The 23,847-nt window shown below is 37.5% G+C and overlaps 1 protein-coding gene across 3 annotated transcripts in view; it reads left to right on the top strand.

Moving 5' to 3' along the window:
• The window catches only part of LOC143352451 (uncharacterized), a 97,789-nt gene that overhangs the window by 62,618 nt on the left and 11,324 nt on the right, over window positions 1–23,847 (top strand). For all 3 annotated transcript variants that reach the window (XM_076784954.1, XM_076784952.1, XM_076784953.1), the window contains exon 4: window positions 17,149–17,319. In XM_076784954.1, the coding sequence (XP_076641069.1) occupies window positions 17,149–17,319 (171 nt within the window). The remainder of the gene's footprint in view (window positions 1–17,148; window positions 17,320–23,847) is intronic.

The raw sequence follows: 23,847 nt of genomic DNA, 5'->3' as shown, positions 1-23,847 counted from the left end.
AATTGAACGACCATGTAAATCCTTTGAAGGGTAAAAGTTTCATGAATATTAAACTGCTTTCAAAAATGAACAATTTCAAGCATGCATACATATTCATTCGCAAACGTCGGCGCGCGCACTATTTGATCGCAGGAAATGAAGAAACGTGTTTCGCCGGATTCCGTGCGTTTGATCCAGCAGCCCCAACGGCAACATGCTAAACGCAAAAGGCAACATGAAAAATTCAACGATACCGATACGAATCGCGGCGCGGCGACCGATGCTTTTCAGCTTTCTTCGATTCTTATCGATTCGACAAAACAAAAAGAAAAATAGAAAGAACGAAAAGCTATTCGTAGTCAGATGAGCTATGATTTCGTGGTAGATAGCAATAATGTGTACTTAGTGCTTGGGGCAACTTGCCCCGAATCGATCGAACGATCGACGTCGAATAAATCTTTTCTCTTGGCGACGGCGAATGCCGCGATTGATTCCTTGACCTCTGCATTACAAATTAACCGTTCGACGGGGAAATGTATGCTTCTTCGTTGTACATTGAAAATCATGCGATTTTTTATTCCTCGACCGGAGTGTTTCCCGCTGTATAAAACGGTCGGCTGTTTAATGCCGCGACACATGTTACCTTTTCCATGTTGTCTACAAGACGACGAAGTTTGAATACGATCGCCGTGTCTGTGAAAAATGGACCTAACTCTGCGCTACATCTGCGGAAGAGGTATTTGATCGTTCTACAGTTTTCTGGAAATTTTCGATCGATATTCTTGCTTTACGATTTATTAGTCATTTTATTGTTCATACAGTACAATTGCGTTACACGTAATATTGTCACAAATTAAGTATAAAGAATAACTAAACGAAATTTCATCTGGTTACAATTTCATACAAACAATAGTAATTAAATGACAAAACTTTTTCCAACAGCATATTCGTGACACTTGCCTGATTAAAATGATACCCAACATGTCACAGTTTCGATCAAATTTATGCCCATAATTATGAAAGTGGTCTGTCAAAAATGAAAAAAAAATGAGTTTATCAGTTATTTCACACCACATTATTTTAAACTAAATTTATTCAATGTAATTTTTACGATATCGTAAAAAATGAACCATTAGTGGTTGTAATTTCAACATTATATGGAATTCGTTTAGTGTTAATTATGAAAGTGGTCTAAGCAAAAATCAAACACGTAATAGCTTACAATGATGCTTGTTCAGGCCAAAATCGTAACATTAAAGTAGCATTGACATGGATGAAAATTGCTCAGTCATCAAATAATAATATTGAAACGGTAGACCACAAATTTTTGGTATCGGGTCATTCCTTTCTACCGAATGACCGTGATTTTGGGTTGATAGAAATGAAAATAAAAAAAGCAAATTACTTATACAACCCTGAGCATTATTATGAATTGATAGAAAAGTGTAGAAGAAGAAATACATTTTCGATAAAACGAATGTCGCAGCCGGATTTTATTTCAACGAGATCACTAGAAGAGTCAGTAACAAGAAGAGTAAAAAATACCGTGGGCGAATCTGTCTCTTGGCTGCAAATTCAATGGATGAGATTCTTGAAAAATGAACCTGATAAAATGTTCTATAAAACTTCTTTAGATGATCCTAAATTCCACGTTTTGGATCTTTCACCTAAAAGAGGAAGACCAAAAATATACGGAAATATTAAATTACTTCCATTATACACCACCACTAGACCAGTAACGGAAGAAAAACATAAAGATGTTATGTGTTTACTACCATACATCCCTCCAGTTTTTCAGGAATATTTTAAGAATCTTAAAAAGTCGAAATGATAAAAATGGATTACTTATTAAAAATAATTAATAAATGTTCATGAATTATTTCATTAAAGTTATTGTTTCAAATAAAACTCATAGTTCTGTATTGCTTTAAGTTATTTACAGGACATTCAGTTAATTTTGAAAATGGTCTGTCAGTTCAAACTTTAAAAACAACATTTTCGTATGAAATTCACACAAAATTTTATATTCATAATAAATTTCCATTAATCAAGACTAATAAAATTATAAATTAAAATGTCGCATAATGTAAAAATATTATTTAATTTATTCAAATGCAATTCATTAAATATCTCGAAACAAGAAATATATGACTTAGACCACTTTCATAATTATGGGCACATTTATTTGTTTAATCCACGATATAGTAGAACCTCGATTATCCGAACTAGTTGGTGGAACTAGTGTCGCCAGATCAGGGGAATTGACTCGAATCGAGGGGAAAAAGTTGCCCTCCCCTCTTTGCCAGAGCTGGATGAGTTACGTCACACTATGACGTAGGCACCACAGAGATATGGAACGCGTGACGTGGAAGGAGAAGTCCTTTCGGATAATATCTAGTTACAATGCTAGATTAAATCTTTACTGATTGGTACAATAAATAATTTTTCATATGGATTCTTTTAGATTGAATTATTCAGTGTTCAGGCATTCGGTATTGAGATGTTTAAATAGATTCGGATAATTGAGGTTCTATTCGAATCGTCGATTGAACACGCAAATGTGCTCCGAACTATGCCATGTTTGACCTCATTTTAATCAGAACAACGTCGTGAATATAACGGTAAATGTCACAAACGTGTAACAACATTAACACTTTGACCGCCAAGCTAGAAACCACAAAAATTTCATAAAATCAAAGTAAGTTATTTAATGGAATAAAAATTGAAGAAATTGAATGTATGATACTGAGTAGTCCAACAACTTTCTTGCATGTTACAGACCCTAATCGAGTTTGGTAGAATGAATATATCAACGTAAAAATTCATTGTAAAACCTGCACAAATAATTCCGTGCCAGTCAACGTGTTAAAAAGGAAGATTTCTAACTAAAATTGCAAGTTAGTCTGAAATAGACTCTCTGCACAACTTGCATGTATTCGTTTAAAGAAGTATGACGACTTCATTAAGTCGGTATAAGTTTAGTATTCGACATTCTGTTAAAATTTGTTTGAAACACGTGCATTTACGAGGCCGATATTCATAACCTCGCGTATGCTTGAAAGTTAATTACGTCCGATGAAAGCATGGTTTCGCAGTGTAGGTTCGTTTTGATCGTCGTTTAGAAGGGTCCGGAGCACCGTGAAAACTGTAGCGACCTATTGAAAGAGAGATGAATGCAAACGATTCACGTCCTCTTCGCGCCTTCAGTGTTTACGCAGACGAACTTGTTATCCTACGAGAGAATAATTAATCACGAGACTGCGGATGTTTGTGCATTTATAACACTCGCTAACGATCCAGCTGCCTTGAAATACAATTTTCAGTACGGGGGATTAATAAAAGTTCTATTGCGGAGTCAACACAACGAAGTCTGCCTCTCAAAAACGAAAGCTCTGTTTAATTTTCGTTGCTCTGGTAACTACTGCAACTGCAACTGCTGGTTGCAAAATAAATTAAATTAATTTCATTAGTTTCATTGTTCAATATCCACAGAACACAGAGAGTTTTGTCAAGAGTTGTTTTTCATCGCAATACAGCTGGATCTGTTGAAACTATGGGTGTAGAGAAACTCTATTTTCAGAAATGGCCATTAAGCAGTGAAATTCAATATTAATCAAACAAGCAGTATCAAGCAAACAATATTAATTAGGTGTTTACCCAAGTATTGCGTCTACTTTGCTACCAGCTTCATGAAATTAAAAGAAAAAGGGGTCGTATAGATTATCATCGAACATTATTGTTTCCCAAGAGTTTAGACATTTATGAAAGAGGGCTGCTGTCGCGCAAGTGTAGCGGATGTTCTCGCATAAATTCGGCTCGATAGCGAATTGTCGTGCACAACGAAGTATTCACACGTCTCGTCGTGTTTTATTCAAACAGACTACATGGCGACGAGTCTCGTCGTGTATTTTAATGTTACTGGCAAACTGTTTGCATAGTTATTCCGTGTTGGTTGAAACAGGGGTGCACAGAGCGTCGCGCGTCGTGTGTGCTAATGCGGTCAGACGATAGGCAGATCGTTCGAACTGAAAGTTCAATGCCACTTTTAAGAATGATCATCTGTCGGCAGGCTGTGTGGATTTTATTGCAAAAATGACCCGTTACAGGCTAAATTGATTCACCATCTTTCGAATTTTACATTTTTCATTTTTTATGCGAGACGTTTTCTAGATTGTAAACGTGGATCGTGCTGCAACGTTTCTGACAGCCACTGGTAGTAGATAATTACATAACAGCTGGAGCTGTTTCGATAAAGTCTCGTTTATAAATAAGAATACAATAAAAATACGCCGATCACAGCATAAAATGTAGTCAACAGAATTGCATCGTGATTGATGCAAACTGTGACCTTACAAGGTCTCTTGGGGCAATAAGAGTTGAGATAGATAGATATTGTATTTTTTCGATCATCTGAGGACTAGTAAGCTTTACTGTGCTCTTCATTTTATTTTGGGAATTTTTGTAACATCCATCGACGTGTAAAAAGAAATAAGGTAAAACTATAATTAAATTTTTCAAAATTTTACTCGTAGGGTCAGACACCCTAAAATCTTCTACATTTCTGTGATTATATAGTAACTGTTGATTGTATTGTAATTTAATTATTATTCTTCATATATATTTCATACATATATTCTTTTTTTTTTTATATTCTTTTATAGCCAAAAATCAAATTGCAGTCGCTGGTAACTAACAAATCTACTGTTCAAGGCTGGAACTCCTTGCAGCTCGGAAACGTTTAATTTTGATGATTATTGACCATGCACTGCACGCACACAACATAGCGTCGCGACGCGACAAGGCGATCTTCGTATTGTGGGCGTTGAAACTTATGCGAACGGGTGTCGTGCGGTCGCGTAATCGTAATGTAGACCGTGAAACAATGAAAACATTGGAAACATGCAAACACGAAGAAAATGCATACAATTTCATTTGCATACATGCAGTGATGCGGTACAGTTTAACTTGACTCTTTTCGAAATCTGACTAACAAAAGCGAATTTTTTATCTTCGTGCTCTTCCCTTCTTTGAATTCTAACATTTTCGAACCACGTGGATCATTAATGATCCACGGTAAACTTTCTATTTTAATCATGGTCGTTTCCTCTTACGGCGTATGTGAACATTTTTCGAATTTCTAATTTTAAGCAGACTTTTTCGACAGATTCCTGTCAACTGTATAAGAGTTTGTAAACTTTTTAAACTTTCATCTCTGGATACTAAAATTGAAGAAAATAACTTACACACTCTGTGAACAATATTACAATATTACATTATGAATATGGAAATATATTTAAACAATGGTTACAGTCAAATGGGTATCTAATCTAAAGTGTGTACATACTGATATAAAAACGGATGCTTTTTAATTTATCCGAAGAGGTCAACATGCAGGAGAATATCTAATTATGGTACGCGATAGCGTGACCCATGACCTACGGAAACCGTAGACAGAAATTATAAATCACGTTTCATTTTCAAAACACACACAAGGTGGTTTCGCAAGGCGTGTCACGTAACAGATTATGTCACCATGCTCGATTGTTCTATTTTTTAATTTCGCTCATGTTTATTTTCACGTGTTACACGCACGTGGACGCGCAGGTTCTCGGAGGACAACATTAAAAATTCATTAAAGCCTACGTTCGGCTCGTACAAGGTCGATTTTTAAAACTTCGTCTCAAGGTGTCGTTTTCACGTCGCTTTCATTAATCCTTACACACACATCTCTACTAAAAGAGTCGTAAAAATTATCATGTAAAAGTGATAGATTCTTTCGTCGACCTGATCGAGCGTTGTTCGCAATTGTTCCTTCATTTTTTGATTTTTTAATAATATAATGTATTGTAGACTTACTTCTGTTTATAATTTCTGCAATCTCGTTATATGGTTTTCCATCCTTATGCAGTCGAAGTATCATTTCTCTTTCACACTTTTGTGTTTCTGACTTTTTAGTCTTCATTTTAACTACTACTGTGCACAGTTCTACGTTGCTGTTACGGAAACGATGCCTTAACATCAACCGAACGTACCAATGTTTTCATGTAGTAGTAATGTGTACATTCCTTTCTAAGAAAGATGAAAACATATCAACAGCGTTACAGCGTTCGAATACTTTTGTGTGTCACTTATTACGCGTGTTTCTAATAAATATATCATAACTTCTGTCTACGCTGTTGAATCCTTTTCAAATTTTACTGACATAATCTTGAGACTTCCCCCTTACTTCAGATACCAAATTGTTCTATACAGATTAGTTTAGTACATCTTATTTTATTCATTAAAATTTGTAAACGTAAGCGTTCGAATACTTTCGTGAGCCACTGTACGTAGATCGTACTACTGTAGGGTTACTATTTTCTTATGACCTCACCGACCGACATAGCGTCAATTCAACCACTAAATACAGTTCAAATTATATCGTGTTTAGTGCATAAAAAAATAATGAAAAATAAAGAAGTTTTGTCATTGGATTAGTAGTGGTCCACACCGATATATCCGATCCGGTATTACGCGGCAATGAATAAAATACTGAATAAAATATACTATATATATATACTAATGAATAAAATAATCGTAAAATGAAAATCTGAAACCGATCGTTTGACCAATGGCGGTGAGTTTAGTGTTAACAAAGGAGTCTAATAGCAATTTAACATAGTGTGCGAGAATATGTATGTTCGCTCGGGGCTCCAATGTCGCTGCGCATGCAATTACTGGTGTCGTATGCACCAAAATTTGTAGTATCTACACTGCCGGGAAATTTCCTGGTTGTGGCGCATTCTGCGAACCATGTCCTAATCTAATTAACGCATCAACTACGGGAAGAGAAGGGTCGCGAGCAGGTCGTCGCACGTAACGCAACTCGATTCTCTTCAATAGGCGCATTCATGTTTCTCTGTATAATCGAATACACAATACATATTCAATATCGTCTTTTACATAATTCATCTGCCGATCATCGCTATACAGAATGGTTGCCGGTGTGCGCGATTTAATTTTTCTTTCTCGCCATCCGCTGGTCTTTCATTGAAAATCCCTCATTCATTTCTGCCCAGCTGATCGATCGATCGTTTCCTTCCGATACGAACAGAGGAGATTAAACGTTGAACACACGAACGGAAACTCCGGAATATTTTTGCTATTCATAATTTTGTGGAAGCTAAAGTGCAACTTCTTAGGGCTCATAATTTCTGAGAAATGTAAACAATTTCTTCGTATTGAATTTCGTTACGCTATTGACTCGATAAGATTAATTGACCATTTTTTTATCTTTGAAGAACCCTGTGACAGAAAATGCATGTGCAATATACCTTGTCTTCGTCTTCTTATCTCACTGGTATATTCCGTGCATAATACTTAGACAGGCTACAGGAGCAAATAAATTAGTAATAGTTCGAACAATTTAGTTTTGTCTTGAACCACATTTTCTTCGTAACCGCTTGAAAATATTTGATTAGTGATGCAGCGATCGGTCACGTTTGTTTTGGTTTTAGTTGAAAGAATTTAATGAATTCTCTGTATTGTATACACAAATTACGTATAACTATGTATGAGCTTCTTAAGGAGTTCGCATTGTTTTCTGATTGAAACTGTGAATACTATAAACAATCGAATATTTTCGAGCGATAATGTATTTACGAAGATGTAAAATATTTAAAGGTTTCTAATTTATGTAGCCCACATCGTGTATTTGTTTAATTTTCTTGGAGACGTGTACTAATATTATGATCTAATATTATGTTTCAGTATTCCCTTTCGAAGGTAGATTCGAATTTTTTTTCTCGTATTCGAGTCGGAGCACTGAAATATATGCGATCGATGTGAGTTATCACTTTTGTTTTTTGTTGATTACGAATTAAGTTATACGTTTCGCTTAACGTTTTTGTGTTGCTTGGGTGTTTAAAGTTTAAACTGAGTTAATACTATTATGATTAAATTGCAGATGAGTACTTTTAAATCTTCAGTTTTACAATTTTAAATATGAATTTACGATATCCGTTTATCAAACGAGGCAACACGCTTATTTTCATTACATGTGATCGTTCTTATATAATAATAACGCTTGAAAATAATAAATATGTAACATCAGCCATTATTAGGTGTCAAAACAGACTGTGCAGCATAATAAAAACTTAGTAAATATTTAATGATATTGTGCAATGATAATGCGGAAGAACGTTTTATTAGATGAGAAGTTATTTCATACGAGTGTATAAATGTTTATGGTTTACTTACAGAAGCACTTTTCTGAATTTTATGATTCTTTTATGTTTATTTTTAACTGTAAGCGTGCACGGACTTTTTTATTTTAACGCCTTAAAATTCTCGATGCGCAAATAAATTAATTTTATTTAACCGCCCGAAGAGACAGTATTCCTTTAAAAATTCATATAAATTGTACTTTTATTTCGTTAGACGTTTTCCACGTCTTGCCATTATGTATATCACAGTATCTACCTGTATACTACATGCCCCTATACATACTAAGTTTTTCTATTTCAATTGTTCTCCCAAACAAGTTGCCGTACTGTTGCGACGCTGCTTCGCGGCCTTCGGAAAGTGTTCGTAACGATGTACACCTGCTGCATCGCAATAATGCACGAAATACGTCACCACGCCAGAAATTATTTTATTGACATTGTAAGGATATAAGCGAAATTCTGCAACATGCACGCGTGACCTCCACGTTGTACGAGCAAGCCGCCGAATACCGCGGATTGTTCTTCAACTGTGTATTTCCGAAATTCGTGGTTTTTAGTTGCAGGCAGTACTTTTTAACTATACTTTTTAACATATTAAAAGTTATGCTTTTTTTAAAGCACAACGAACATTATTTTGCGTCCGTTTCTATGTCCAAAACACGGGTCTGCCCAAGGACATATTTCATATTTGGGAATTGTCTCATATTTGGTATCATTTTCATTAGAAAAATGCCGCGAATGTGTTGGTGAAAGTCCCATAAAAAAATAACGAAAAGTGAAGAAGTTTTGCTATTGGATTAGTAGTGGTCTTCTGGTCTCACACCGATATACATACCCGACCCGTATTATGTTTACACTCCTCGGCGACCAAGGTCACTCGAGCTTTGGGGCCTCTCACGGTGTATTACTCCATGGCAGTGGGGATGTTCTGGAACTTTTGTCTACACTTTTGTCTACTTTTGTCTTTTGTCTTTTTGGCTACATATTTGGCACGTATATCGAGTGAAGACAGTATACACTTACAATCCCACGTGGAAAATAAATCGGGGGAAAGTGAACAGTAGCATCGAACACAAATATTGAGTTGAATATGAAATATGCGTGGCTGCAAAATGAAGCGCCTCCAGCTTCACGTTTTACATTTTGATATTTTCCGTGTCAACGCGTGCAGTTTTCCCATATTTTAGCGTTTGCATCTTAAATATTCTAATCTCTATTTAAATTCTGTCGTAGAACTAGAGACACGATAGTCGATTTGGTATTGCAAAATGTCGACCTTAATTGATTATATTTCACGTGCTGTCTTTCCCGTCTTAAAACATTTAATGAGACTCTTATCATCGGTAGCAACGCGACGGTTTACCAAGATTATACACGTTGTGATAAAACACCTAAACAACAGCATGTAATCATAATATTGCACAACGATGTCTATCATGGAAATTCCGGCGATATCATTTTATCATTGTACGTGCCTCGACTTGCACTTGTAACACTTTGTTAAGGCTGAATCCTTTGTTCAAGCTTTCCCAATTTGTTTGTGAAACAAAAATTCCACGCGCGTCTGTCACAAAGGGGAAAAACTTTCATTCTTTTTCGAACGTCGGAACCGGTGCGTTCCAGATGGAACGATCCCATTGCCCCGTTTCACGCTAACAGTAAGTTGCGGTCCATTGAATCATTCATATTGCTCTCACGTTTACGGTAAATTGCGTGTGCATACGTGTACGGTCAATTGGTAGAAGCAATGCACACGCATAGATGTACTTACATATACAGGGTGGTGCGACAAGTATTATCATTTCAGCTTCCGCGACTGTTATTACCATTATGTCTTTTATTTAAAAAAATTTTCAATACCTCCTTCAATTTTCTTATGTACAATGCTATAGTCTTTTCTACCCCATCAGCTGGCAGATATCTAGACAAATACAATGAGCCGAAAAATAAGCAATTTTTTTATCGAATTGGTTATCTTTAATTATTTTTATATGAAATTTTTACTAACTTGTTCGTGACATTTTTATGATTAAAATGAGACCAAACACGATACAACTTGCATCATATTTACTTGTTTCATTCGTAAATCGAATATCCTATCCACATGCAAATAGTTTGATCCCAACGTAGACCAATGTGACTGTTCTATTATCCGATCACTCGTGTCCCACTGATTAGTTCCGATAATCGAGGTTCCAGCGTATCGTGGATTAAACAAGTAAATATGATCCAAACTGTATGGTGTTTGATGTCATTTTAATCAGAAAAATGTCACGAACACGTTAATAAAAATTTCATATAGAAATAATTAAAGATAAAAAAAGAGTTCTGTCATTAAATTTTCTGCGTCCGACGCTAGGTTCTCCAAAATCGCGTCACCTATGAGAAAACGAGTTTTTATCGATCCACTAGCAGCTAGAAAATAATTAGGTGGTCACGTTACCGCGGCCCACCCTGTATACACGTAGCCGCGGCAGCATTCCTGCTGTCCTCTTTATTATCTGTCGCTTTTAGGCAATCGTGCTCGCCTGCGAGACCCGTAGGAAAGCGACCGTGCCGCACAATTCACATCTTCTTTGAATGCAGCTTCCTTCGCGCATTATTGATGCGCAGCACGAGAGAACAGTCGACCTTTTGGCCCCGTGCCAGACCAGCTAATTCCGTGTTTCGTGTGTGCGTAGTTCCCCGTAAAATCGCCAATCGATTAATACAAAGGCATTCGCCGCTTCCGTGGCGAGATGGAACAAAATTTATGGTATTCAACTCATTTGCTCTAAATTTCGTTATTATTTCCAGTTGACTAAATTCTCGTGAAATACCTAGATATTTATCGTTAGCACGTCTTTATAGATTTTCACCTCAAAAATACGTTTCGTGATTTTATTATTCTTCGTAGTGCTCTTTCTTTTGAACTATTTATTTCATAATTGTCGAGATCATAAGTACGCTGCCGGGGCTTTATACAAAATAAAACTTACTCAAGCCAATTACAAGAAAGAAAAATAAAATAAAATTTTAATAAATCGAAAATGGTGTAACAATGTTCTTAAAGTTATCTAATGTCTCCGCAGTTTTTTATTTCACTTACTCGTTTTTGCCATGAATGCATACAATCCGCAGTCTAATTATAACGGTCTTTCTGTGGGAAATGATTGAATAACTTTTTTTATTGTAGTAAAAATTGCGTAAACCCTAAAAAAATGGATTCTTGTCATTTTTATAAGGCAACACATGCCAATCGCTTGTGGTGTTCGGTAAATAAATGGTTACGTCGTTTAGCCATGTATCTCTCTAAAATAAACGAGTGTCGTACGTCGCAAATAAGAAATTCTAATCAGTCGCTGAGTTTCGTTAATCTCCAGCAGAAATTCGACGGTTTTAGTAATCAAACGAGCTATGTCGAAACGATGAACACGCTTTCCTGTTCAGACATGTCCCAAGGCTAACGACACTAATCACTTGCAGCTGTGCGGCTTTATACTCTGGTGATCTCATGATACGTCGATAGCTGTCGAAAAATGTTATCGAGTTCTCCGATTCCTTGATTAACATTTCAAGTCTCCCTGTTAATAGCTGGAGATTGCCTATATGGGTGTGTATTCAAAATTTTCGTTTTAAAAATATCTTACCCCTCTTCACAAACGCGAGTTATTTTGTCTAGCCTCGACACTTTGCCCCCAAAACTATCGGAAATTATAGTTGATAATTAAAATAATTAATTATTAACGATAATATGAATTGAGTTGACATTAATAGTGCTACCTTCTAAGTATTAATATATTTGCAGAACTTATTATGGGAATAAGAACTTTTATACCAAAATTATTAAAAAAAAAAAATTATAATTTGACTGTGCACTTAGTGAAAGGATTTTCTCGAATTTGCATAAAACAGATTCAGTTAATGAACGTTTTGTTTACGGTTATCCCACAGTTGTGGTAAAAAAAATCGCTGTGTTAACTATACATTATGCTAGTCGTGATTCATACTGTTACGGTACTTTATACTTCGTCTCTAGAACCTTCTACGTACATAGGTCATAACTTCCGATTCGATCATTACTTACCACACGCTAAGTCTTACTCTATGAACACCTTCATAACGGTCCAAGTGAAAACTAGTAATTCATATTTTTTATACTACGTTTAACTAGCGTCTATATGCGTCAATCACAATTGATACTTCAATCTATGGCAACCGATCAATTTAATTCAATTTTCTATTCATCAACGGCGAAGTCTTAATTAAAAATAGTGTGCTACGTATACATACGCTCATTTAACTTCAAATAAAATATCTACTATTAACATAAGCATTTAAGATGAAATTAATAGTGATCGTATGTCAGACACTTTGCATACAAATTTTCATTCAGTTTTTCTTGCATATGACTTTTGAACAGGGTTAACATTTCTCACAGCCCACATTTCTAAACATATCGAATACAATCATTTAACAGAGTAAGAAACGAACTCGTGTAAAATGTTATGTATAATTAATCCTTTGACATACTTTTCTTTTCTTAATATAAATAATCTTTTAACAAAACGGTATTATGATGGTGTGAAGTATCAAACGCGTCTTTGATTTAATCAATTTTAATTCAATCTTTTTAATTCATCCTTTTAATTCCATGTAATTACGTGCTACCAGAACCATCCAGGAGTCAATACGAAGCATTAGGCGAAGTGGAATTGATTACGACAATGAAAATTGTATGTTAAACTTTTGTATATGGATAGAACGTTCGAAAGTAGCCATACGTCGGAAATGCATAATTTTGTTAAGCGGTTTCATGACAAATGTCCATTGAACGTGGCGAATCCCTAGACGACCATGACTCTCTTGACACACGGCCCGCAATCAAATATTACAATACTTTCGTCGGTAGTTTTGAGCATCGCCGCATTCGGTTCCATATACAAGAGTCAATCAGAGTAAGACACGTTGCTCCTCATGCGGCCTATATGCGGCGACTATAGGCGACTGCACAAAGTCGCAATGCGTTTATTAACTATTCAAAAGGTCGAAAGGTGATCGAGTTTATGCCATGTGTCTTTCGCGAGCATACCGTCAGTCTGATTTCCCGGCTGGTCCGTGGAAGACTCGTGTGCAGTGCGTCAACGTGTTGCTCTTCATCTTCGACTTCAGCCTTCATCGTCGCCACGATCCATCGGACAGACCCGACATATTTCTAATCAGGATCATCGACGGAACTCTGATCGGAGTCTCCCTCTTCGTTAGAAATGAGTATCTTCTTTATAGCCCGGCTGGCTTTGAGTTCATTCGGGGCGAAGGTTCGTGCCACTAGTCGAATTATACTTAGAAAACACCGGTACCAGCGTGGTTTTTACTAATCGAGCTCGACTCGACGTTACATAGAAGAAGAGGTAGAGGTTTGGCAATACATATAATCCATTTTCCATCGTCGCTGGACGACGATGCGTCAGCTGATTTCGAAGGGTTTTTATTCTTTACTGTAACAGTGGCGACCCAGTGGTACGCCAGTGACTTCTTTCAGTTTCCTCGACACCTTTCACGTTGATTAGCCGATTACTTCTGAAACGCCGATTCAGATTCTGAGCAAGAGCTGCGAGGCTCTCGAGATCTTGTTACCTTTGCCGGTGTTGTATTCGACACCTGCTCGTTGCGGTGTACAGTTGTTGCTCGGTTTCGGACCGTCGGTTAACGTAACGTTCCCCTTTGTTGCAAGGTAGCAATTTTCGTTTAGTTATTCGTACCAACTATTTTCGTCGTCGTCGAACAGCGAGGAGCATTTTTACTCGTACAGGTGATTAGGGTCTCGAGCTGGTTCGAGCCACGCTTGAATTCTTGATCGCCCGTCTTGACTTATCTTTTCTCTTGTTGCGGAGCAGTGTCACGTGCTCTGATCGGCGAACTTTGTTCAGTTCACTTCGATTTTTGGGACAGTTGAAAATCGACGTCGACACTGAATCTTCAACAGATTTGAGGGAGTCGTTGCTTAGAAATATCCTGAATCAATCGCGGCGGAACCATGGAGTTCGAAACGAGGGGCCTGATTGACTTTTGCTTCTCGTCGAGCCAGATCACCAGAGCTAGGTATGAATGATAGCGAGTAGAATGCGGATTTTATAAATTTTCAACGAAATTGACAAAAGTCTATAAATTCGTTTTTTTTTTGGTTTCATAAATTTTCTTATTGAAACTGTTTAGTTCATACTGTTCTGAATTAGATCGTATGAGTTCTCGTAAACATCCGCAGTCTGACTGTTCATTTTTATGGAAACACTCTACTTTTTAATATTTCTGCACAATTCACTCGACACACGTGATAAATAGAATTGTGACTTCACTGTTCATTTTCTGTAACGATGATTAATCAGTAGGTTGTACATTTTCACGCGGTTACAAATTTTCGAAAGCTAATTTACGGAAACTGGGATCGAATAAAAATTTGTTTTCGTTATTGTGGATTTAACTGTCACAATATTAATCCCTTCCCGTGCCGTTTAGCTCGACGAAATCCGGGTCAACGCCCGGTAAACAGACCAGAGTGATCCTCGAAAACAGTTGCAATACTAGCCGAAATATAAATACATACCTGTGATATAGTCATTTGTAAAGCATTCCGCGAGTCTGACTCGTGATGTTTACGTTTGGGCCAAAATCTTCGCCACGAGTCAGACTAAAGGGGTAGGGTTAAAACTACCTTGTAAAAAATTCAACATCTGAGAAAAATTAATTTTGCACACACGACTCGGCTGTTTCTATAAAATTAGTATGGCTTTTGTTTTAATATCAAATTTAATTAAAGGAATCAGGTTATTACTGTTCTATTTATTCTTAACGTATTTGTACTGGCTTTTGTATTTCATTTACCGTACCCGGTTCAAATATGATACTACTTATGGTGATCGTTTATTGCAGGGCTGTAGATATATATGTGGGAAATCGTGAAATGGAAAACCGTGAGCTTCTTCTAACATTTGACCCTGTTTGCAACCTTCTGTGACATTTAAATACCCGTGCATTTGTAACTATTGATCTTATTGTGAACGATGCGCATGTGTGTTGTTTTTTTTACCGTCCCTGTCAAACATTTGCATTAATCCTTTCGTTGGACCTCTGTAAAATGTGTACAGTCACGAACGAAGCTCTAGGCTCAGCTAGCTTTCAATTGTATAACTTCAAACTTATCATTTTATTAAATGTATTTAGCATTTTGTATGCAGTCTGTTATAGACATAATACCATTTAAAGATTTTAATTGGACATCAGTATATTCCTTACATTTCTATGGAACTGTTTAATTAGACGCTGGTTTAACAGCTGTGCAATATACTTTGTCCCGTGACTATATGTCGGAATTAAGATCCCCTTATTAAATAATAATTTAATCTTTCCGGTTCTGCACAGTGCCAGGTCAGAAATTCCAATTTGTTCCTGTTACAACCGATTTTATAAATTTATTCTACATTCATAAGTAACTTGATTACTTTCTTATCATCTATAAATTAGATTTGCATTAAGTACTTAAATAATATTAATCCAATGCATATCAAGCAAAAAGAGTATACAGTTGTTGAAATGAACACAAAAATGCATAAAATAGTTATATTGTTTACGCTCACAACGTGGCAACAAAAGTCCATGGATTTTATACCAATGGAGCGCAGAATGCAACAAACTTGATACGATAGACACGTGAAAGAGTTCGGGAAACGATTTAAATTTTATAATTTCAATTCTTAAAATTGATCAACTGATTTTATCATCAACTGGAGCCTCGTAGAACTCATTTTAATGTCAGCTAGATCACAACGGAGTTAAAAATATCCTCGACGACTGAAAAAAAAGAAAAGAGAGCATCGATGACCCAGATAACTCCGAGAGAAATGAGCACGGAAGACAATCCTCTTTGTATAATACCCCCTTGTTGCACTCATTCAACTTGCATCCCGAACATCCCCCGCTATTCTCGAAGTGCGAATGGAACCTTCTCGTGTTCCCTTTCCAATGGTTAATCAAACAAGCGAAGTAATTTATCGTAGAACATCGCTGGGTCATTTAAAGCGAACCGTCCCGACGCGATTGTTCAATAATCTTTAACATTTTCATGGTTAATTAATGTGGTCGGCGATACGAGTGGGCAATAAACAAATTTAATTCACTGCTCATCACTCCAAGTCCGTGTTGCTTTATAATTTTGGTAAGATTATACAGTGCAAATAAGGGTCAATCCAAGTCTCTGGTAATTATCTTCGTGCATAAAATTGCTTCGAGATAGCGGCAATTTATTCTGAATTATATTTTGTAAATAAAACAAGCAACAATAAAATATTTCATTTCTTTTATTGTCCGGTTTGTTGAATTTACACAAGCTTATCGACGAAACATAATAACACAAAATAATTTCGATAATCAATACAGTGTCTACTCGATATACATGTCCAAAACTTTTCATGGAAGATGCTTTCCTTTGACACACTGCCGAACGTAAAAAAGGACAGCGAGTGGCCTCGATCACGGGGTATACCCCGCGGTAGTTGGGATAGTTCTGGGTCTTTTATCGGCTAGATGTTTGGGACATATATCGAGTAAAGACTGTGCTAACAACTCACGCAACTACACTCACGCATGTAGATGATAACGAACATTTTCTGCAATTATCTTTTAATGAATTTTCTAGCAAAAAATTGACAAAAATTCATTTCCACACCTACTACATCTACCCTATCGAGTGGTGATGTTCATAGCATGTCTCTCTCCCGGTACAGTAATTTCTCCCGACTCTCATAATCGGTTTGCGACGCGACGCGACGGTATGAGATCAAATTTCGTGGTTTTGCTGGCCACTTCTCTATGCCCCTATTTGACAAACAACTTTTGCATTAAATGACTCGTACGTTGAGGCATTGCTGTGCAGCATTTTGGGGTTGCGGATCCCGGATGACGGAATTGTGACGTACAGTTGTTGTTGCAGGTCTGCAGGGTCCATAGGAGCACGATCGGCGCCCAGCACGCCTCTTCAAGTAGCCCCTGGCGGGCAAGCTGGTCAGCAGTCGATTAGCGGTTCTCAGCTCACCGCGGCTGCTGCGAGTACTTCTCATCCTCCGAGGAGTCCGAGCCACGCGGCCTTGAGATGTAACGACAGGTGAGCACTCGACCTTCTTCGAATCGGTCTCCCGTTTGTCTGCGATCTCCAACGCTCCAGGCTCTGATCTTTGCCTCGTTGAACAACCTTGGCGACCCTAAGCCGTTCAACGGGCTTAAATATCTGTTGCCTCGCTGACCCCGAAACACAGATGCCATCTCCAATCTGACGCTAATAGCTCCATCTAAAGATTTTCGAGGAACAGCGGATTCCCATCACGGCAATCATGGCTGATCAACGTAAGACAGCCGTACTCGAACAAGTGCATCGAAACTGATTCTCGTTTACCTCGTCGTCGCACGAAAAGACTATTTTTGCGACCCGATCTTTCATGGTTTGGGAACAAAGATATCAGCGAAATTTCCATAGTATTTACCATTGAACATTTCCTGTGTTTTTGATCGGGTTTATTGGGAGCTAAAAAGAAGCCACTTGGAAGGAATGCGGGAAGGTCACGGGCCGAGTCGCTCGTATTTTTGGCTTTAGCGAAATATTGGCTAAGTGGTCACAGAGGTCGTACTATGTACACTCCTCGTCAAAAAGATAGCCCAGGTGTGCTATCTTTAATTTCTCAATGACGTATGTAAAATTTTTCGTCTGTAACGTATAATATCAAAACATTATGAGCTCAGAATATGCGGCTTGCTGCAAGTAAGTCACAATGTCGTAGATGTTTGTATACAACAAAGAAAAACTGTTCCATACTAAGGTCGAAATGATAGCACACTCTGTTAAAATGTTTAAAAATTGCTCAGTATTTCATGATCTATCAACGAGTAAAGATTACAGTACAATATTATATAAATTTGTAAGTATGGGACGCGGAAAAAAATTAATCGAGTCTGAAAAAAAGCAAATTCTTGAACTAAAACAGCAAAAGTTATCAGTAGCGAAAATATCGAAAGTAATAAAAAGAAGTCGTAAAGTAATACACAATTTTTAAAAAAATGTTGAAGATCCGTTCGTGAAGATCAAGAAGATCGTTATCCGATCGTGATATGCGAGCAATTTTGCGTCTAGCTTCCAACTCGCAGTTAACAACGAAGCAAATAATGGAAAAATCTAGTGTTAGCGCCTGTGTTTCAAGTGTTCGTCGAGTTCTACTATTCTGCAAAAATATTAAGAGGCTAAAATTGAAAAAGAAACCTCCGTTAACAACGAAACACGAAGCAGAACGTTTACGCTTTGCAAAAGAAAGAGTGCATTGAAAAAAAAAAATGGAGAAGGGTACTATTTTCGGACGAAGAAAATTTAACCCGGATGGTCCTGATGGATTCCAATATTATTTTCATGACATAAAAAAAGAGACAATGTCAGCAATTCAACGACAAATGGGAGGAAGCAGCGTAATGGTTTGGGCCGGCATCGGTTATTTCGGCAAGACAAGTATCAAGTTCATCAATGGGAGAATGAATAGTGTCCAATACATAAATTTAATCAAAGAACAAATAAATAATCATGCAGAACGCATCTCTGGACCTGAATACATCTTTCAACAAGATAATGCATCTGTACACACATCAAGATTGGTGCAATCATATTTTACTGAAAATAATATATCTGTTTTGCCGTGGCCTGCACGCTCCCCGGGCCTTAATATTATTGAAAATTGCTGGGCAGAACTTGTTCGCGGCGTATACGCCAATGGAAAGCAGTATCAACACGTATAAGAATTAAAAAATGCAATTGTACGCGAATGGGATACCAAATCGATACCAAATCGTACAATAGAAGTAATAGAAAATAAAGGGGGATGTACCCATTATTAAATAAGTATATATGTTTGATAAGTAATTATTGTTAGTTAAAATTTATGTTCATTATTATTTTCTTATTGTACATGTGCTATCATTTCTTTCTTAAAATAAAACAATTTTTTGTTACATACTAAACGTTATAATATTTTAAATTATTTTCAACGACCCGCATATTCTGAGCTCATAAGGTATTGATATTATACGTCACAAACGTAAAACTTTACATGCGTCATTGAGAAATTAAAGATAGCACACCTGCGCTATCTTTTTGACGTGGAGTATAGCGTGTGCTGTCGAGCCTAAACATGGGGATTTGGAACTACGAAAGCATCGGTGGTGGGGACAGGCGCCACGGTGCATCAAAATATAAGAGATATGAAAAAAGGTTTCCAACAAAAGTTGTAGGGTATGGGGAAGAGTATACGATGATTGCATTTGTTAGATATTGTAGTGAACTCGAGAAGCTTTGCGAAGGTCAGTTCTAAAATTTCTCACGCAAATCTATATTTTTGATTACGTATTCTTGGGGGTGGCGTCAAGATATTTTCAAAAAACTACGAACACATTATTTTTGCATAAACCGTTATCGAGATATAAGCGTTCAAAGTTGGCGTGACGACTGTAGCGGCTCTTTTCTCCAATCCCGTGTCGGCGATTTGAAGTTAACAAACGACCTTGATAAACGGGGTTAGGCTGATCATCCGGTTCTCCCATTTGTAGTTTGTGGGTCAGTATTTGTGATACACGGTTGCATAACGTCATAAACGGAAGAGAATAGCTGGAATCATCTCGAGGAAAGTCATCAACCAATGTTAACCCTTGCCTCGCTGTTCCCGTGTAGGTAGGCAAGTGAATATTCAATTAGGATTGTTTTAAGCTGCGACGCAAACATGTGTGGCTCACGTCCAGTTTTAAATGAGTATTTCTAATGTGATTGATCATCGATGCACTGCGCATTTTTTTTTTTTCATGGAAATTTACGTCTTCGTTGACAAGCATCGAGAATCCAAAGTAAAATAAAATTGCATTCTCTTGAACAAATTGTTTGAATAGTTTTCATAAAATTGATATGTAGATAAAATTCATATTTATTTACTTTTGTAACGTATAAATGTCTGGATCGTCGCCACCGCAGTTCCCCCATCGCGTTTGTTATCTTTAGACATAAAATTGAAAAACTGTCTTATATCAAGTAGAAGTTACGTCTAGTTTGTATCAGACGGACGCGTAATACCTAACTATTTATTTTTACGCGACTATAACTGTTTTTAATCATAACAAACATCTAGACTGCGGAACTATATGCAAAATAAATATTTTCTCAATTGCCAGAAACGGTAGCTGATTAGTAAGGTTTGTAGTTTTTTTAGTCAGTTTGAAAAGTTGAAAATAATATATTGACATCCTCAAATTTAATCGTTTCGTCTAATATATTTTTACATATCTTGTGAACGGAAAGTTTTTCGAAATAAACACGGCGGCGAACGCGTTGAATATCAAAAGGGACGTAGAAAATTTTTATAATGATTAATCTTCCGATACCGTATCGAAAGATATCGTAGCACCTGTTCACAGATCATTGCTTTTGCTATTCCATCGGCGCGGCGCTTGTGCGATAAAAACGACGAATAAAGCGGCTGTGTTTGCGGATTATTCTAAATCAGTCAAATCGATAACTCCTATACACATCTACACGATATCTACATTTCATTTCAATTTTAAACTCGAAGTCGGCAATTTTCAAGAAGAGTCCTTCAACAGAACAATTTTTCTCTCGTTACCACGAAACTTATGAATTTGAAGTCTTTCGTGTGTAAAATTTTTAAATACTGCGGTGTTTAACAGCAAACTAATTTAAGGTACAAACACACAAATCGGCATTAATATACAAATCGTTTTTGCAATACCAAAACTTCAAGAATTTCAAAAAATATATGCGTTCTGTTTTATTCTGTTTCCTCCTTTTATTTGTCCTGTTTAAGGTTGTGGAATCTTAGTGAATTAGAAAGTATTAAAAGAGGAGATACTGTAGATTATATTTTCAAAAAATTTTGTGGGTCCTAAGTTATAAAATAAAAAATCATTCTCGTTGTCTCTGTCGTGGCTTGTTCAACCAAAAAATTTGCCAAAAGGGTTGATTATTTTGGAAACTAAAGAAAAATAATCGGAAAATTAAAAAAATTTCTGAATTCGAATTTTGCTCGCAAAAATCTATCAGAAACATTAAAATTCGAAGTCCAAGCAATCCTATCAATGTAATATGCAGATATCAACGTAAGACACGTATGATAATATCATTGCGCATTTATCTGCATAAATATCCCGATTAAAGCAGCCGACCGTTGTCAATCGTGTTTCAACTTCTAACGCGACGATCTTATCTCGGGAAAGGAAATAGCGTATCGGATCTCCGTGGATTTATCGTGCTTCCAGTCAGATGTTTTTTCACTGGCAACAATTGTTTGTTCAGTGCACTTTGGAGTTTTTCACGGACTAATATTATCGATGTGTGGGAAGTGTTTTACATAAACGGTAGCGCATAAATACCTAGGTTATTTATAGACATGTGAAAACACTGCTTAAAACATAGTAAACAATTTTATTTTGAATGCATAAGCACGTACATCGCCGTGCAGATACGTATCTAGTAGATAATATCTATTGTAGACACAATGAAGAAAAAAGAATTGCAGCGTGGTAGTTGATGGTTTCTCTTAGATTTTGATCAGGTGAAATTGTAAAACGGTCAAATTTTCACGTAAACGACAACAACGGACACTGTGCAATTGTGTTGAGAACACAATGCAGCTGCGGCCTCCATCCAGATAATTTTTCAAAAACCGAGCCGTTATCGCGACAGCTTAGCTTAATTTCGTTAAATCAGCGCCTAGCCTGTGGAAGAAAGTTATTTGCCAGGTGTATTATCGGCAAGTGTTAATCGATATCATCGAGATACGACCCGCGATCGCCAGTCAGTCTTTTCACGATGCTCGACTCGCGTAGAAAACGATCGATACATTAACACGGCGATATCCGTTGCCGTTGTTGCTCGGAATCTTCTTAAACGATTATTGTCCTAGTGCATAATAATTATGGACTGCAGTGACGTGAAAAAAAAAAAAAAGAAAAAACCGGCAGTCTGCGCGTGTGTAATCCTAACGTGTCACTTGTGATTGAACGTTATAAAACGCAAATTTCAATGAAACGCAATATGTACCGTTTCGCTTCAACGTCGATTCAATTAACACGGTAGCAAAGACAATGAAAAAATAGCTCTGTTCGTTCGGTGAATTCTAGTTCGAAGACTTTCGCTTCATTTTCCAACCGTGAAAGAGAGACGGGTAACCGTAACGTTTCGTTACAGAAAGAATAGTTCAGAACTATAGTTCAGTGCAGACGTAAGCGCGCCAACGTAACCACGGATCCAGGGACAACAGGAACGGTTTCCATTTTACGATTGTCTTTTCGTAGCAATCGGAGCGGTCGATACTAATTCTCCACCGCGAAAGAAAACGTTCGAGGAATTTCTGGCGCGCATCGACGATCCACCGCCGACGAAAACAATCGCAAAACCAGAGACAACGGAGAATACTCGCTGCACGATCCGAACGTGGTGGTCGCGGCGACAATTAGCATTCTCGATTTCAATCGCGGGAGAAACAGCTCGATCGATTGAAAATTCACGCTTTCGAGTGATCGTGACGAATCCACCCTGATTTGTTGATGAAAATTGTTCGATCATAAAGTCAGTCCGTGAGAGAGATAGAGAGAGAGAGACAGAGAGATCCGTGGGAGTCATGTGAGACGGTCACATGATAATTAATCTTTCAACTGTAGATTTTAATCTCAGTCGCGATCAACACAATTTTTCCGCCGTTTCGTGGATGCTATTTGGACTTTCTGCTTATACTACTGAACATACTGCTTAATTCTCGAATGTCACCGCGGGCTCTTTCATGATCCAGCAAAATGATCTGTATACTGCTTTTCGCTGAAGTTTCTCCAGCTTCTTCCGAACGTTTGGTTTTGTAGTTCTGAACTATACACTTGAGGAAACCATTTCCGGGTAAACGCTGCATATTTCAGTACTGTTCGAATTCGATAGTCCGCGGCATCGTCGTCGATCAATGGGAAGACATCGACACGATGTTTTCTAGCGGATCCAATTACTCGCGTCGCATCCTCGTCCGTCTTCGATCGACCTTAATTTCTATTAAGTCGACGCAGTTGTACGCGGGCCGCAATTAGCGATCGAAATCATTCTCCGCCGCTTATCGACTAATGCCAGTGTGCTGGAACGTGGCCAATGGTTCGTTTCGTCGAGAACACACGACGCTCTTGCCGCTACTTCCCAGTGATTTCGAAAGAGCGAGTCGCGTTGACCGTATCCGGAAATCCGAATCTGTGGAGCCTTAGCCTCTAAGGTCTGATCTATCAGGTTCGTTCCACTATTCTATCAGGATCTATCCATCGCGTGGCAACATGGTCGCGGAGTACACGGAATACGATGTCTGGAGCAACGATATTTGGAGCCCGAAGATTCGGAAGAAGAGCTCAAGGTGGTTTTTTCATTTGTGTAATCGTTCGAAATAAAACGACGGTAATCGTGTGACGCGATCTATGAGTAATATGACGATCGGAGTCGATCGCTAGATCCGGCAGCCTCAGAGTATCGTATTTTCTCTTGTCGAGAGGTCCGTGCATGCCGGATGCGATCTACTTTTCTCCTGTGTTGTAAACGCGTTCATTGAAAAACGGGTTTTGACTTGTT

This window comes from Halictus rubicundus, chromosome 3 (assembly GCF_050948215.1).
Source record: "Halictus rubicundus isolate RS-2024b chromosome 3, iyHalRubi1_principal, whole genome shotgun sequence".
NCBI classification, from domain to species: Eukaryota; Metazoa; Arthropoda; class Insecta; order Hymenoptera; family Halictidae; genus Halictus; species Halictus rubicundus.
Note: the sequence above shows the minus strand (reverse complement) of the source record. Positions and strands in the feature narration are given on the sequence as shown.